Source organism: Giraffa tippelskirchi, chromosome 2 (genome assembly GCF_054371585.1).
Source record: "Giraffa tippelskirchi isolate mGirTip1 chromosome 2, T2T-mGirTip1v1.2.pri, whole genome shotgun sequence".
NCBI classification, from domain to species: Eukaryota; Metazoa; Chordata; class Mammalia; order Artiodactyla; family Giraffidae; genus Giraffa; species Giraffa tippelskirchi.
The window spans coordinates 103,425,671-103,442,170 of record NC_137276.1 but is presented as its reverse complement, the minus strand read 5'-3'; the positions used below and the strand labels follow the sequence as shown (position 1 = coordinate 103,442,170).

The window sequence follows — 16,500 nt, the reverse complement described above, 5'->3', positions numbered from 1 at the left end:
AAACCTACACAAGCTGGAGGATGTGGGGCCCTAGGGCTGCCAATCTCTCCAGCACTTGAAGTTCCAAGACCTGTGTTTGAGTTCAAGTTCCATCAACCACTAGCTGTGTGAGTTTGTGAAAGCCAACATACCTATTGTCATCTGTAAAATGGAGATGAACATTCAATGTGTTGCCTAGTTTACAAGGGTCATTTGAGAATAAATGTAAAAGCATTTTGTAAGCTCTGACTTAATATAAAAATGTAAGTTAAAATTTAAGATGCGTATATCTTGCATTGTAATTACAAGCCTGTAAACTAGATCAGGATCAGTCACTTCTTTTTATCTGCCATAATGCCTAACTCAGTTCTATGTGTTCTAGGAATTACAAAGTTGTACAATACTGTACAATAAAAGCTTAAAAAAATAAATGAAAGCATTTGTGATTAATGCCTTCAGTTATTGTTAGCGTTACTATCATTATTGTCTAGCAGTAATGCATTTAAAATTCTGGAGGAAAAAATCTCTGATTTTTCTTTTCACCAAATTCATTAAAATGAAGAGTAAAGAAACATTTCTTCACAGTTAAAGTTATAAAAATATTTATACTTGCCCCTTAGTATCCTTGGGCTCTGCATCTGTGTCTTCAACCAACTGGGGATCAAAAATATTTGAAAAAGAAATTCTAGAAGTTTCCAAAAAGCAAAACTTGAATTTGCTGCAAGCCAGCAACAATTTACATAGCATTTACATTGTATTTACAAGTATTTACATAGCATTTACATTGTATTATGTATTGTAAGTAATCTAGAGATGATATGTGCATAAGTTGTATGCAAATACTATGCCATTTTATAAAAGAGACTTGAGCATCCGTGGTTTTGGTATTTGCAGGGGGTCCTGAACAAATGCCCTGCCAAAGGGACGACTGTATAATCATCAACCTAATTCATCACACAACATTTTTCATTAAAAAAAAATTATATACTTATTTATTTGTTTGGCTGCTCTGGGTCTTAGTTGCATCAGGTAGGATCTAGTTGCCTCATCATGGATCAACCAGCCCTCCTTCATTGAGAGCGCAGTGTGTGGGATCTGTTTCCCTGTGGAGGGAATCAAACCTGGGTCCCCTGCCTTGTGAGCACGGAGTCTCAGCCACTGGACCACCAGGAAAGTCGCTAATTAATGACTTTAAAAAGCATGATATCCAGAAAAACACAAACATGGTATCCACGGAGGGTTGGTTCCAGGAAATGCACCTGCCCTCTGCAGATACCAGACTCCATGGGTGCTCAAGTGCCTTGTATAAAATGGCAGTGCAGTCACCCTTGGTATCCACAGGTTCTGCGCCCCTAGATTCAACCACCTGTGGACACACAGGGCTGACTGTACGATTTCTCAGTGTGTAACTTTTCTTGCTCTTTCCTGACTTGCCTGGCAGATCCGCTGTGCAGAAGCTGGGGGCGGAGGTGTTTGAGGAGGTCTACAGTTACCTCAAGAGAGCAAGGCAGCAGGGAGCCAGCGAGGCAGAGGTCTGGGCGTCTCTGGAAACAGTGGTGCCTCGAGCCAGCGACTGTTTTGAGGTTGACCAACTACTCTACTTTGAGGAGCAGTTGCTGATCACCAGCGCAGAAGGGGTCACTCTTCCCCAGAACCATCATGAGGTGACTATCAGAAACAAGCGGGTTCCAGCGGACAAGGTGCCTGTGAAAATCCATCATCACCGTCGCTGACTCTGTCCTGGGACTTGGGTGCAGAGCAGCGGTCTCTACCTTCCATCCCTTGTCGCTCTCCTTCAGAGAGTAGTAAACCTGGGCCTTAGTGTTGTCAAGTCTATACTGTGAGACAGGCACACGGATCAGTTTGTCTTCCTGAAGAGTAGTCCTGCTCTAGTGCCTTTGGGTCTCCAGCAGGGTTGGCTCACCTGGCCTTGGCCTGGGAGAAGCCACGTGCTCTGCACATTTCCACTCAGTGCCGACTGCTCTGAGTCTCCAGGGACTGTGGGCAGCCTGCTCCTGAGGGGGGTTGGTCCCCAGCCTCTGACATGCTGAACTGCTTCTCAGGGGCCAGATGTACCTGTCTCAGGTTACCTGCTTTCGGTCCACTTTACCCTTGAATGCCTAACAAGCAAGAAGTGCATATGTGTAGGGATAGAGCGAATCCTTTCTGTGATGTATTCCCCAAACTCATCCAAGGAGTATTAAAGACTTTTATTCTTTTATTCGTGGCTATAAAATAAATCACCTATTTTCCTCTTGTCCTATCCAGAAGTATCTTGTTGAATGTAGAACGTCCATCTAAGGATAATTATTACTTAGAGGAGCTAAGACTTTGCTTGTTGCCTATTATTGTCCAGTGCTGTGCTCATTACTGTAAGAATCTTACTTCATCAAGTCTTTTCACCAGAGAGAGAGAGTGAGAGAGTCTTGGCCACGTGGGTTGGAGTCCCAAACTGGGTTTTGGCCAGGTTCAAGTCCCTGTTACTCCATCTCGTGTCAATTTTATTTTTAGTCCAGTCACAAGAACTCAAGAGGGGCAGAGGGGAAACTTCCTCCTCCCTGACACTGGGTGAGTTTTTGGGTCAGAAGAGGAAATAGGTAGATTTTCAACTATTTCACAAGTAAAACATATCCAGGGAACATCACCCTGCATTTAAGAACATATTGGAGGAGAGAAAAGACTGCCTTTACCCTCTTAGGTTCTGTAGCTGGAGTCTTCAAAGTAAACTGACCGCAGACAGCAGAAGAAAAAGGATACACATTTTGTTTGATTTAATGTTTTTACATGGCATATGTGGTGTGTGTCGGGGGTGCGTTTTAGAGAGAAGTAAAAATGCCAAAGAAACAGGCCTGACAACTTAAACACTATTTTGACAAAAGAGCAGGGATCAATATGTGGAGATGTGACAAAACAGAGGGAAAAGAGATTTGAGCTCCAAGAGGGGTGAACTGTGGGGCCGTGAAAAGGAGACACATGGAACTGGTGGCTTATAAGGGGTGAGTTAGGAGTCTGCACAGATCTGTCTCGGCATTGGCGCCCCATCTCCAGTGATAAAAATGTTATCCTTTCCCCAGTCAGGGAGGGTGTTTTTCTCATGGGAAATGATGCTTTTAACAGAGCTCTTCCTGCATCTGCTGTTTTCTTAATTACTTTCAGCTCAAAATAATCCTTATGCCGAAGTGGCATATTTGGAGGTGGTCTATTCTTGTCCCCTACAATGTCTAGGAAGACAGGTGCAGGAGGAAAACATGTTATCCCCCAGGATTTATGCTGTGCGCTGTATCAGCCATCACAGAAAGGAAAGCTAGGAAGAAATACCATCTTGGATCAGAGCTCCCTGTCTTATAAAAGCAGCTCACTGTGTTTACCTGATGGTTAGTTTACTGAGAGTGGCAGCACAGGATTTAAAATGACTACAAAATTCCTTTTGGATTTTACCATTGGGAAAACGCTTTGTCCCTCGGCCATACTCAGTGTGGGCATTTATCGCTGACCAGATTGCAAGATGGTGAGTGGAAACTGGCTGAGCAATTGGAGAGCTAGGAAGCTGCTTGTTATGAAGCAGTCACAGGAATGAAGGAATAAAGAAGCCCTGCTAGTGCGTGGCTTTGTAAAAAAACATATATATTTCAGAAATGCCAACTGACCTCTCTGCTTTCTCTTTATGCAGGGGAAATGTCACCAGCTATTCTGAGTGATGCAGAAATAAGGTGCACAAAGGAGAGTGATGGGAATTAATTATTTAATGTATTTGGGGCTGGGGCCAAAGTCAAAGCTCTCAGTCCATTATATGGGCTCAGGATAAAGGAGGCAGGCAAATTAGGTAGCAGCTCAAGGAGAGGAGAAACTCCACTCCTCTTTCAAGATGGTGGCGTAACTCATGTACCTTAACTACTGTGTCAGAAGGGAAGGGGGCCAGGCCACCAACATGATAAAGGAGGAAAAATGAAAAATGGAAGAGAAGAAGAAAGGGCTGAAAGAGAGGCAGAGACAGAGAGAGGGGAGGGCAGAGGGACAGGAGTGACCACACAGCAAAGAGTATTTTAAAATGATCTTCCTGGGACTTCACTGGCAGCCTAGTGGTTAAGAATCTGCCTTCCAATGCAGGGGATGCAAGTTCAATCCCTGGTTGGGGAGCTAAGATCTCACATGCCTTGCGGCCAGAAAACTAAAATATGAAACAGAAACAGTACTGCAACAAATTCAATAGACTTTAAAAATGGTCCACATAAAAAAACAGTGATCTTTGTTTGCATAAGGAAAACAATTGAACTTGCTCCCAGATGATTTCCCTCATAGCTCAGTTGGTAAAGAATCTGCCTGCAATGCAGGAGACCTTGGTACAATTCCTGGGTTGGATAGAGCCCCTGGAGAAGGAAATAGCAACCCACCCCGGTATTCTTGTCTGGAGAATCCCATGGACAGAGGAGCCTGGCAGGCTACACTCTATGGGGTTGCAAAGAGTTGGACACGACTTAGCAACTAAACCACCAACCACCACTCAGATGACTAGGACTCTAGAACCACTCTTACCATGTACCGTGAGATCAAGCACAAGTCATTTCCTTGGAAGCTCAGTTTCCTGCCTTTGCCTGAAGATGGCCATAAAAATTAAGCAAGATAATGTCATATGTTGAATCATGGGGAATTGCTCATGGGGCTCATGTGCACATGCTTTAAACGCTGTTAAGATGCTCTCGACTTTGGAGGAGGAATTATTAATTTTATTATCAGGCTGCCTGATCTCCCATCATTGGAGATTTATCCCTGAAGGCCTCCTTAGGTGGTTAAGATTCTACTACTGACATCCAAACACACCCCAAAAGTCAATACTTGAAGCTATTTTCAGCCAGGTCTTTGACTAGGAATTTGTTTACAGTCAGTTGAGAGCTGAGAGGCTGTGAAGAAAGCAGCTGTGAGAAGGCCTTCGAGTGGTGCCAAGGACCAGCTCCAGGTCCTGCCCAGGCCTCAACACACTTCACATGCAGGAACCTACAACGTAAGCTGTGTCCCCCATGCCCTCAGTACACTCAGCTCTCCCCCAGCTTCAGAAGGAAATTCAGAAATTTAGTCCAACAAATATATATTATGAAATAATATATCCATAAATACTCATTAGGAGTGCTGTGCTGTGCTTAGTTGCTCAGTGGTGTCCAACTTTTTGTGACCTGACGGACTGTAGCCCACCAGGCTCCTCTGTCCATGGGGATCCTCCCGGAGCCATTAAGATTTATGCAGGAAACAAAGCTTAACACTAATAGAGTATTTGCAGGGCAGATTTGTAAGTTTAGTTGGGAGACAATCATTCAGCAACTAGAATGTTTTCTTCCCAAAATATTACGCTTTTTCCTGCTCTTAAAGATTGAATTTTTGGCTCCAGTTCATCCCTCCCTGGATCCTTGACTGTTCTTTAACTTCTTATTTCTTCCCACTGTCATAGGAGGGCAGGTACTTTCCTACCCCCAGACTCTGAGTTTGGCTACAGAACTGTTCCGGCTGTATTATCACTCAGGAGCAGGAAACTTACAGGGACAATTGGTTAAAGGGCACGATGTTTCAGTTATATGCAGTGAATAAGTTCAAGAGATTTTATGTACATAAGGACTGTAGTTAATAAAACTGTATTATTGTAGACTTACAATCTGCCAAGAAATAAATCTTAAATGTTCTCACCACACACACACATAAAATAGTAACTATGTGAGGTGATAAGATACATTAATTAGCCTGACTGTGGTAATTTCACAATGTATATGTCTACAAATATATCAAATCGTCATGTTGTACCCCTCAAATATATACAATTTTTCTTGGTCAATTATACCTCAATAAAGCTGGGGACATGACTGAGTGACTGCACTGAACTGAAAGCTGGGGGGAAATTCAGGCAAGTAAGGAGACAAAGATCTTACAGGCATGAAGAACATGCCATCTTTCTGTGCTACTAGTTCGTTGAGTGTGAGGGTGACCATGGCAGGTTTGAGAGGAAGGTGCGTGGCTGGTCTCCAAGACACTCCCAGTGGTCCCTCACCTCTGGTAGGTATCCTGCTCTATCTGTGCAGGTCCCTCTCATGTGGCATCAGGGATGGCCTTGTGGTCAGGAGGATCCTGTAGAAGTCATGTATGACTCCTGACACTAGTCATAAAAGATATGGATCCCATGTTGCTTTCCCTTGGGTGCCTCACTCTGAAAGAAGCTGGCCACTGTGTCATGAGGGCACTCCAGCAACCCCATGGCGAGATCTATGTGGCATGAAACTGAGGCTTCTGCCACCAGTTCTAACTTCCAGTCATAACAGTGAGCCACCTGGGAAGCAAATTCTTCTGCCGTAGTCAAGCCTTCATCTGATGCAGCCCGTGCTGATTGCTGGACTAAAACAGCTTGAGGAAACTCTGAGCCAGAACCATCTAGGGAGCCATTCTGTAATTCCTGAGCATCAGCCACTGTGAGATGTGTTTATTGTTAATACCTTTTACAGTACATTTCAGCAACAGATCACTAATACAGAAGGCAAAGTTCACACGTGAGCTGTTTTTTTTTTTAACTCATTTATTTTTATTTATATTTTTGACCATATAGCGCGGCATATGGAATCTTAGTTCCCTGACCTGATCAAACCCATGCCCCCTTCATTGGAAGCACAGAATCTTAACCTCTGCTCCACCAGGGAAGTAAGTTCCTAAACACTACTCTATTTTTTGGCCATGTCACACAGCTTGCGGGATCTCAGCTCTCCAAGCAGGGGCTGAACCCTGGCCACAGCAGTGAACGGCCAGAACCCTAACCACTAGGCACCACAGAACTCCACACGTGAGCTGTTGAGTTTACTTTGCTGTATCCCTAGAAATGCACAGCCCCTGAGGAGGACATGGCGTTGAGCTGTAACTTGAGACTGTGTGGAGGGCAGGTTTGAAAATGTCTGAGATAAAGCAATATTAGGCTGATCCAAGTGCAAAGATGAAGCCTGATCTTCATGTGATGAGTCTGGGCATCAAGGGTGGAGACCATGAGAGGGAGCTGAGGAGTGAGGGCTGCTTGGGGTGGGCAAAGGAGCAGGATGTCAGTGAGGCTCCTAGGTTTCCAGAAGGCGGGCTGGACAGGCATTCACAGAGGTGGGGGTATAAAAGACGCAGGTGGGGGAGAAATAGCTCATTCCTGGGTGTGCTGGATTTGAGGCATTTGTGGGGTATTCAGCGGGGAGAAGTCCAGGTATGGAGCTGGAAGTATCTGAAAAGTTCTGTCCTCTAACTGAAATGGACCGACCTGATGAGCTCCAGACAACACAGCCGTGGATATTTTTGATGATGTGCCTGCAAATAATCAAGAAGAGAGTTGGCTTCTGTAGAATGCCACCTCCTTGAAGGCTGCTGGATGTAACTGCAGGTATGTGAATGCTAAAAATTAATAATAACAGCAGCAGCATCTAGCCTTTCCAGTAAGTACTGCTGGATAAACCTCAATGGGCTCCTGCTGGCACCTGCTCTGCAGGTGGCACCTCCTCTCCCTCCCTCCTTCTCCCATCCTATCGTCTTCAAAATCAGCGGTTCTTAATCTTGGTTCTGCATTTGAAACACCTGGCAACTTTTATGAGGATTAAATGGGATGGTGTAAAATTTTCTGACAAATGGGGGATGCTTGCAGTCTTATTTTGCCTAAAAAGTAAAACCACTCTCACCTCTCTCTCCCGCTCTCCGGGACCAAAAGAGATCCTCTCTGTGAAAGGGTTTTGTGAAATGTAAAGCTTTATTCAAATGTAAATTATAACCTTTACCTTTAACTTCATGAGAAGTCAAAGAGCTTTTTAACTTTTTACTATGAAAAACATCAAACTATATACAAAGTAAAGAGAATAATATAGTATGCCTTTATTAGGGAACTATTCCTCAGCTTCAGAAATTATCAGTTTGTGGCCAATCTTGATTTTATTTATAGTCTCACCATTACTCCCTCGCTGGTTAATCTTTTTATCATTCATAAATATTTCAGCATGTATCTCTAAAAGATAAAGAATCTTTTTTTATAGAAAGCCACACTTACTATTATTACACTTAAAAGTGTTAGTCGCTCAGTTGTGTCTGACTCTTTGTGACCCCAGGGACTGTAGCCCACCAGGCTCCTGTGTCCATGGAATTCTCCAGGCAAGAATAGTGGAGTGGGTTGCCATTTCTTTATCCAATTACACTTAAAACATGATCAATAATTCCTATATATCAAATATCCACTCAGTATTCACATCTCCCCCAGTCTTTGTTTCTTCAAATTAGGATCTAAATAATCCTTTCACTAGATATGTCTCCTTAATCTCTTTTAATGTATGGATTCTGCCCCCATCTCCTCTTCCCTTGTAATTAATTTACTGAAAAAACAAGCTCATTTCTTTTGTAAAGTTTCCTTCAGTCTCGACTGCATCATCTTGAATTAAAAAAAAAAACTTTATTTTTAGAAGTATTAGATTTACAGAAAAATTGTGAAGACAGTACAGAGATCCCAGATAGTTCACACAGTCACCCCTATAATCACCATCATACCACAAGTGCATGGCACCCACAGGACGTACCACTGTTGCTGCTGGTCTGGATTGCCTGGCAGAGGTGCAGAGGTAATGGTGTCAGGTCCCCCAGTTACAGAGACCTCACCCTACCCCGGTCCGTTAGGCCCCTATGTGCTCATAGCCCATACTGGAGGAGCGGCAGTTTTACTTACCCCTTCAGGGCAGAGCCTCTACATAAATTATTTTAACTACTACTGAGTAATTTGTTTCTTTTCTATTTATGTACTTTTTCATAATTTATATCAGCGTAGACCTGTGGAGATTTATTTCATCTTTGGGTTATAACCCAATAGAGCTTTATTTTCTTGCCCAGACTGTTTCAACTTTGGCTGTAGAGAGTTCTTTCAGTTGGCTCCTGTGTCCCTGCCGCTTTGACAAACTCCCATCAATATGTTTTTTTTTTTCCATTATTGATTGATTGATGAATTTTCAGTGTACTTCCTAACTTTCTGGTGTCACAAGATGCTCTGAGCTCATTATCTACCCACTGTGTATATTTCCCGGCCCAGTGCTTCAATCAGCATTTCTCCAAGGAGTCCTGGTTCCTTTTACTGGGAAATAGTAACAGAAACCAAGATCTGGGCACTGGGTGTGCTTGTTGCTCCTGGGGAATCACTTCATTTAGGCCCTCCCAGCTGACAGAGCAAGGACATTTGTATGTATACTAAATGTCCCTTGAATATACACTTATCCAAAAATGTTTCTGTATATAACCCTCAATATCTAAACTAAACAAATTCTTAACTGATGTCTCCAACTCTAATCCACTACTACCTGGATCACCCTAGCTTCTTCCTGATATTTGAAAAGATTTTTTTTTTGTATTTCTTATAATATGGTAGCTAGATTCAAATTCAGTTTTGGGGCAAGAATATTTCATAGGTGGGACATTTTTCTATCATTTTAATGATTTTGGCAGCCATTGATGATCATTTCCTAGGATCTCTTAATTCTTTAAAGTTTAAAAAACAGCAAAGTTTTGATTGACTTCCTCTTTCTTCTCTGAATAACTGGAATTCTCTATAGAAAGAAAAACCTGTTTTTTCCAGTAGTCATGTACCAATGTGAGAGTTGGACCATAAAGAAGGCTAAGCACTGAAGAATTGATTGCTTTTTAACTGTGGTTTTGGAGAAGACTCTTGAGAATCCCTTGGACTGCAAGGAGATCAAGTGAGTCAATCCTAAAGGAAATCAGTCCTGAATATTCATTGGAAGGACTGATGCTGAAGCTGAAGCTCCAATACTGTGGCCACCTGATGGGAAGAGCTGACTCATTAGAAAAGACCCTGATGCTGGGAAAGATTGAAGGCAGGAGGCCAAGCGGAGGACAGAGGTTGAGATGGTTGGATGGCCATCACCAACTTAATGGACATGAGTCTGAGCAAACTCTGGGAGACAGTGAAGGACGGAAGCCTGGCGTGCTGCAGTCCATGCAAAGAGTTGGACACAACTGGGCAACTGCACAACAACAACATCAACTATTTGGTTGCCTAAGGTAGAGCTCTTTTCTCATTTACTTAAAAATCATGAATAAGTTCCCTTAGCAGTCTCTGAGGCTGAACACTGAGCTATTTTTGCTCTTGAACTGGGAGCATCTCTGGAGGCATGTGGCTCAGCTCTCGAACTTTAGCCCCAACTTCTGGGCAATCCGTCTCAGGAGGTGGAAGAGGAGAGGTGGGGGCAGAGGCTCGGCTCCCCCAGCAGAGGCAGAGAGCAGTTTGGAAAGGCAGGCCAGGCCGGAGGGTTTTGATGGCTTCCATATTCATCCATCCTGAAAAAGCTCTGGTCTCAAGTCATTTTCTTGTAGAGCTATTGTCTTGGTTTCATAGTTGTTCACGTTGCCATAGGAATAGTTGAATTAAAAGTCTCTTTCAAGCAACCATTAAAGAATACAATCTCTCAAAGCCCTGGAAAAGGCATGTTGGAGCCTAAATCCCCAAGGAAGCCCTTCTAGAGAGAAACCAAAGTCACCTTTAGCATGTTAGGGGTAAGGGTTAAGTTTAGGGCACAGTTCTCAGCCCTGGTTCCTTATCAGAGTCACCTCAAACACATATAAAAACCACTTATGGGACTTTCCTGGTGGTCCAGTGGTCAACAGTCCTCCTGCCAGTGCTGGGGACGTGGTTCAATCCCTGGTCCGGGAAGATCCTACATGCGGTGGAGTAACTGAGCCCATGGGTCACTACTACTAGCCTGTGCTCTGGAGCCTGCGCACTGCAACAAGAGGAACCACCACTAGAGTAATCCCCACTCACGGCAACTAAAGAAGCCCAAGTGCAGCAGTGAAGACCCAGCACAGCCAAAAATAAATAATTAAAAAACAAACAAACAAACCCATTTACGCCTCAGTGCCACTTCCAGAGATCCTGAATCACTTTGTCTGGGGTGGAACCTTGGAATTAGCAGGGTTTTTTCTTTTATTATATTTTTATTGTTGAAGTATAGTTGACATGTAATATTATATAAATTACAGATATACAATATAGTGATTCTTAAGTTTTAAAGGTTATACTCCATTTAGTTATTATAAAATGTTTGCTATGTTCTCCATGTTGTATAATATATACTTGTAGTTTATTTCATACCTGATATTTGTACTTCATAGTCCCCTGCCCCTACATTGCCACTCCCTTTTCCCTCTCTCCACTGGTAACCACTGGTGTGTTCTCTAAATCAGTGAGTCTGCCTCTTTTTTGTCATATTCACTAGTTTATGGTATTTTTTTAGATTCTATATATGTGGTATCATACAGGATTTGTCTCTGTTTGACTCATTTCACTTTAACACAACACCCTCCAAGTCATTCTTTTTTATGGCTGAGTAGTATCCCATTGTACTTATACCACATCTTCTTTATCCATTTGTCTGTCAGTGGACATTCTGGTTGCTTGGCAATTGTAAATAATGCTTCCATAAACACTGGAGTGCGTGTATCTTTTTCAATTTCAATAAGTGTTTTTTTGTTTGTCTTTGTCTTGTTTTTGGATATATACCCAGGAGTGGAATTGTTGGGTCATATGGTAGCTCTGTTTTCAGTTTTTTGAGAAAACTTCGTACTGTTTTCCTTAGTGGCTGCACCAATTTACATTCTGGAATTGGCAGTTTTTATGAGCTTTTTGCAAAGTTTAATTGTTTAACCTTGGCAATTCCCAGACCCCTGGAAATTTCTTAGATTTTCTATAACTCTAAGAGGGGAATGACTTATATCACACACACAGTCTCATCACTTTAATTCAGTTGCCTCTGTCAGTAGATGCCATCTCTGCCATTTATTAAGAAGACTAAGCTAGGAAATTTGATCCCTGGGACACCTCACTCCACCCCCACCCCCTACCCCAACCCACCCCATGCTGAGGCCTGGTGAGCTCCAAGTGCCCGCCTTTACACAGCTCTCTGGCCCACCCTAAATTCCAAACATTGCTACATTTGCTGTGCCTAGCACTGTTTTTGAGTGCTCCAAATCTCTTAATATCCCTAATAGGTTGGTATGTGTCTACCTGCTGAGTGTTAGGCTCTTTGCAATCCCATGGAGTGCAGTCTGCCAGGCTCCTCTGTCCATGGGATTACCCTGGCAAGAATACTGGAGTGGGTTACCATGCCCTCCTCCATGGGATCTTCCTCACCCAGGGACCAAACCTGCATCTCTTGTGTCCCCTGCATTGGCAGGCAGATTCTTTACCACTGAGTCATCTAGGAAGCCCAATAGGTTCGTATACTCTCTACTTAACAGAGAGAGTTGACTGATTTTTGCTAAAGCCAGCCTGTGTCTGGGAGGGTTCTTGGGCTTTTTCTTACCATATGCTGTCATTTACAGGCTGTGACTCCAAGCCCAGCCTCTCTCAAGAAGCTGACTCCTCCTATCCTTTGTGTAACAAATACTGACTGCTGATGAAGAGAGAACCTACATAGAATGCAGGGCCTGAAAAAAGGTGGGGAGGCTTAGGATGAGGGATCCTGAACCCCTGTTCCTCACTCAGCATCAAGCCCTGAGGAGCCCCCAGTTCTGGGGGTGGGCTGTTCCCCACCTTCCTTCCTTCAATGGTCTGAGCCTAGAAAGCCTTGGACACTTCTACCTATGACTCTTGCTCTCTCTCCTTCCTGCGCCCACAGGGTTTCAAGCACAGCCCCTTCCTCACCTTTTCCGGGTAAGTCTCGGGGTCCTGTCCATTCTATCCACCACTTACCGCCACCCCCAAGTCCTGACCAGAACTACACCCCCACACCCCATCCTATAATACCCATCCCAGAAAGTGACAGCGCCATCCATCCAGGCCGGAAACCCTGCCATTACCCTGGCAAACTATCCCTCCCCACCCACTCAATCAGCTACTGAGTCCCTGCAGTACCACCCTCAGTATGGCTCTTAAACCCATCTCTGTCCCCACCGCACAGAACAGGTCGAGGCTCTGAGCCAATTCTGCTCTATTCCCTTCCCACTGCAGGCCCGGGGAACCATCTAGACTAACCAGGTGTGGCTGCCAGGACGCATCCCTGTTTCTAATTAGATACTTAAACTCTACTCAGGCAGAAAACCTCTGCGCACGACTCAGCAATCCCAACACTGGTGAAGTACCCTGAAGCTAGACTGTGACTGCAGCACAGTCCGCGTCCAGGATCCCGCCACTCCTGCAGCCCCCGCCCCGGCCCAGGGCCACTTTCCAGGTGCCCCACTGGGCCTTCGACTTCCCCGCAGGTCCCGCTCTGACTGGCTGCCGCCGGCTGCCGCGCCCCGCCCGAGCCCCGCAGGGATTGGCCCTTGCCGCCGGGCCCTGCAGGATTGGCCCGCGCTACCGCGCCCCGCCCCGGGCCCTGCAGGGATTGGTTCTGGTGGCCCACGCCTGCCCACCTGGGCCTTCTGCACCGCAGAGCTGGTGAAGGCAGGCCATGGCCGGCATGCGTAGGCTTGAGCTGGCGGAGGCTCTGCATCTGGGGCCCGGCTGGCGGCACGCGTGCCACGCGCTGCTCTACGCACCGGACCCAGGGCTGCTCTTTGGCCGCATTCCGCTACGCTACGCCGTGCTGGTGAGGAGGGGACGCTCCGGGTCACCGCCCGCCCCCGCCCCCGCCCCGCGGCCACGCCGCCTTGGGCGTCCCCGGCCATCCCAGCTTCCCTCTCCCACAGATGCAGATGCGCTTTGATGGGCGCCTGGGCTTCCCTGGCGGCTTCGTGGACTTGCGCGACGGCAGCTTAGAGGACGGGCTGAATCGCGAGTTGGGCGAGGAGCTGGGCGAGGCTGCGGCAGCCTTTCGCGTGGAGCGCGCTGACTACCGCAGCTCGCACGCTGGGTCCCGGCCGCGCGTTGTGGCGCACTTCTACACCAAGCTCCTGACCCTGGAGCAGCTGACTGCGGTGGAGATGGGCGCGCCGCGCGCCCGAGACCACGGGCTGGAGGTGGGGCCAACCCAGGACCCCACCCCGCCTCCTCCAGTCCCGGAAGGCCTGTCGCCGTTGTGTCCTTGTGTAGTTGGGGTCTGGGTGATTAGTTACAGCCAACCTGGTCTCCCTGCAAAGATCTTGCCCTCTCCCCTCTTTACAGGCCTCTGCATTGTCTTTCTAAAACTCAGCCACTCAAGTCACTCTTCTGCTACCACTTGGCACTTTAGGCCCTATTTTTTCTTGCCTGATGTTTTTTGGAAAACTTTGGCACTTCTTAGGCTAGGGGAGAGAGGGATAGATTGTATATGCTAATCAGGATCATCTAAGAGGCTTATTAAAACAATGATTACTGACCCCACTCCCATATTTGCTCAGCTGGGGAGGGGAGAAGGACATGAGAATCTGAATTTTTCAAAAGTTCCTGAATAGTGCTAATGTGGCTGCTTCGGGTACCAAATTTTGAGAACTACTGGTGTAGCATGCGTTTTGGAGGTGGGAGCCACTAAGGTGGTGTGGGAAGGGTTGGCATTTGTGAGATGTATGGCATGACCTGGGTTATGTGTCTGCAAAGACCTGTGCCCTCTATGTCCCCAGAGGTGTGCATGCTCAGGCCTGGTTCTGTTGAACTGATAAGGGGTGAGACCTCTGATCTAGAAAGATCTGGCTGAGATGAGCTCCCTGAATTTCCAGAGTCTCCTGTCTCCTTCCTTTCCCAGGTGCTGGGCCTGGTGCGGGTGCCCCTGTATACCCTGCGGGATGGTGTGGGAGGCCTGCCTGCCTTCCTGGAGAATACCTTTATTGGAAATGCACGGGAACAGCTGCTGGAAGCCATCCAGAACTTGGGACTGCTGGAACCTGGCTCTTTTGCACGCCTTAAGATTTCACCTCCTCCCTAGAGGCAGCCCTCCATGGACCCGTGAAACCTGCCTGAGATCAGGCCTTTGTACTGGGGAGGCAGGGAAGAAAAAGGGAATGTTTTCTCTTCTGGGCCTGAGCTTGATAGATGGTAACATATTAAAAGAGTATGTAATGTGTTCTGAGCAGAGGACCCCCTGGTGACTCATGGCATCAATGGCAAAAATCTGCAGCTCATCCCGGGGGCCTGGCAGATTCTCAGAGCCTGACTCTTTTCTTTATATCTGTGCACACGCTTCCCTGGTGGCTCAGACAGTAAAAAAAAAAGTCCCCCTGCAATGCGGGAGACCTAGGTTCTATCCTTGGGTTGGTAAGATCCCCTAGAGGACGGCATGGCAACCCACTCTAGTATTCTTGGCTGGAGAATCCCCATAGACAGAGGAGCCTGGCGGGCTACAGTTCATGGGATCACAAAGCGTCGCACACAGCTGAGCAACTAAGCACACACATAAGCTGATGCCTCCCCCCCATCCCTTGTGATGTCCAGTTTAAGCAGGAAGTGGCATATCAGTATAACCACTTCCTTGCTGGGGAGGAGCTTCTGAAGCAGGGAGAGTCTTTCTCCACATTCCTACATGGCTGTTCCCAGGGTCTAGCCCAGCCCATACTTGTCAGGGAAAGCAGAGAAGCAGAGGGACCTGTTTTTCCCCTGAAAGTATGGTCTTATCTTTGCCTAAGGGGTTGGTCAGAGCAGTATCCCCCGAAAGGTGGTAGAGGGCCCTAACCTACCCCCTGTCCTCTTCTGAAGCTGAGTAGAAGGGATGAGGAAAGAGTTTGGCCTCCTTGGACTGACCTTGGACTTAAGACTCCTGGGTTCTGGTGCATCTCCTCCAGAATTTTCATTTGGGACCCCTTAGACTCTGAGGACAGGGAAGGGAGCTGGCCGTGCCCTGCTGCAACTCAAAGAGCCCACCAGTAAAGAAGGGCTTATAGCCAGGCTTCAAAGCTCTTCAATCCCTTCAACCAATTAACTATATTAGGTATTGTTGATCTAAGGATGAAAGAGGCACAGATGTTACTCTCTGTGCAGCCAGGTTATTTAAAGAGCCAAATGGTAGTTATCTGAGGCTTGATAGGACACATGGCATTTGTAGAACTGCGTAACTGCCATGGCAGAAGTAGCAATGGACAATGGGTGTGAGTGTTCCAGTAAAACCATTTAAAAAGGTGTGGGCCACGGTTTGCCAACCCCTGCTCTAGAGAGGAAGATACAATAAATTATGATGCTTATTTGCTTGTTTTATTTGTGTCTATATGTATGTATCAAACCAGTCAATCTTAAGGGAACTCAACCCTAAATACTCAGAAGGACTGATGCTGAAGCTGAAGCTCCAGTCTTTTGGTCATCTGATGTGCACAGCTGACTCGTTGGAAGTGTACCTGATGCTGGCAAAGATTGAGGGCAGAAGAAGAAGGCGTCAGAGGATGAGATGGCTGGATGGCATCACTGATGCAATGGACATGAAACTGGGCAAACTTTGGGAGATGGTGAGGGACAGGGAGGCCTGGAGTGTTTCAGTCCATGGGGTCACAAAGAGTCTGACACGACTGGGCAACTGAACAACATTAAGAAGGAAATAAAGGACAGCTGCAGGTCCCACCTTGTCATTTTCACTTTTAGTTGAGGTGGTCTGGAAGGGCCTCTGAAGATCATTTAGGTTGAAGGATGGAGCCAGA

At 46.1% G+C, this 16,500-nt stretch overlaps 2 protein-coding genes across 11 annotated transcripts in view; both read left to right on the top strand.

Moving 5' to 3' along the window:
• The window catches only part of NEK11 (NIMA related kinase 11), a 278,952-nt gene extending 276,710 nt beyond the window's left edge, over nt 1-2,242 (top strand). For all 7 annotated transcript variants that reach the window (XM_081569880.1, XM_081569871.1, XM_081569867.1 and 4 more), the window contains one exon: nt 1,421-2,242. In XM_081569880.1, coding sequence (XP_081426006.1) covers nt 1,421-1,712 — 292 coding nt within the window. In that variant the 3' untranslated portion in view covers nt 1,713-2,242. The remainder of the gene's footprint in view (nt 1-1,420) is intronic.
• Nucleotides 2,243-13,395: 11,153 nt separating this feature from the next.
• Nucleotides 13,396-16,053, top strand: NUDT16 (nudix hydrolase 16). 4 transcript variants are annotated; one of them, XM_081574152.1, is made up of 3 exons: nt 13,396-13,553; nt 13,660-13,923; nt 14,625-16,053. In XM_081574152.1, the coding sequence occupies exons 1-3, from the start codon at nt 13,416-13,418 to the stop codon at nt 14,802-14,804; spliced, it is 582 nt and encodes a 193-aa protein (XP_081430278.1). In that variant the 5' UTR covers nt 13,396-13,415; the 3' UTR covers nt 14,805-16,053. The 4 variants fall into 4 exon arrangements, with proteins under 4 accessions (XP_081430278.1, XP_081430277.1, XP_081430276.1 ...); XM_081574151.1 differs by having other exon boundaries at nt 13,654-13,923; XM_081574150.1 differs by having other exon boundaries at nt 13,660-14,697.
• The last annotated feature ends 447 nt before the right edge of the window (nt 16,054-16,500 follow it).

Bases quoted from the DNA above. Each gene is read 5' to 3' on its own strand.
- NUDT16 (XM_081574149.1), top strand. From the start codon at position 13,416: ATGGCCGGCATGCGTAGGCTTGAGCTGGCGGAGGCTCTGCATCTGGGG. The intron at 13,554-13,653 runs GTGAGGAGGGGA...CCTCTCCCACAG, and splicing joins CGCTACGCTACGCCGTGCTG to ATGCAGATGCGCTTTGATGG.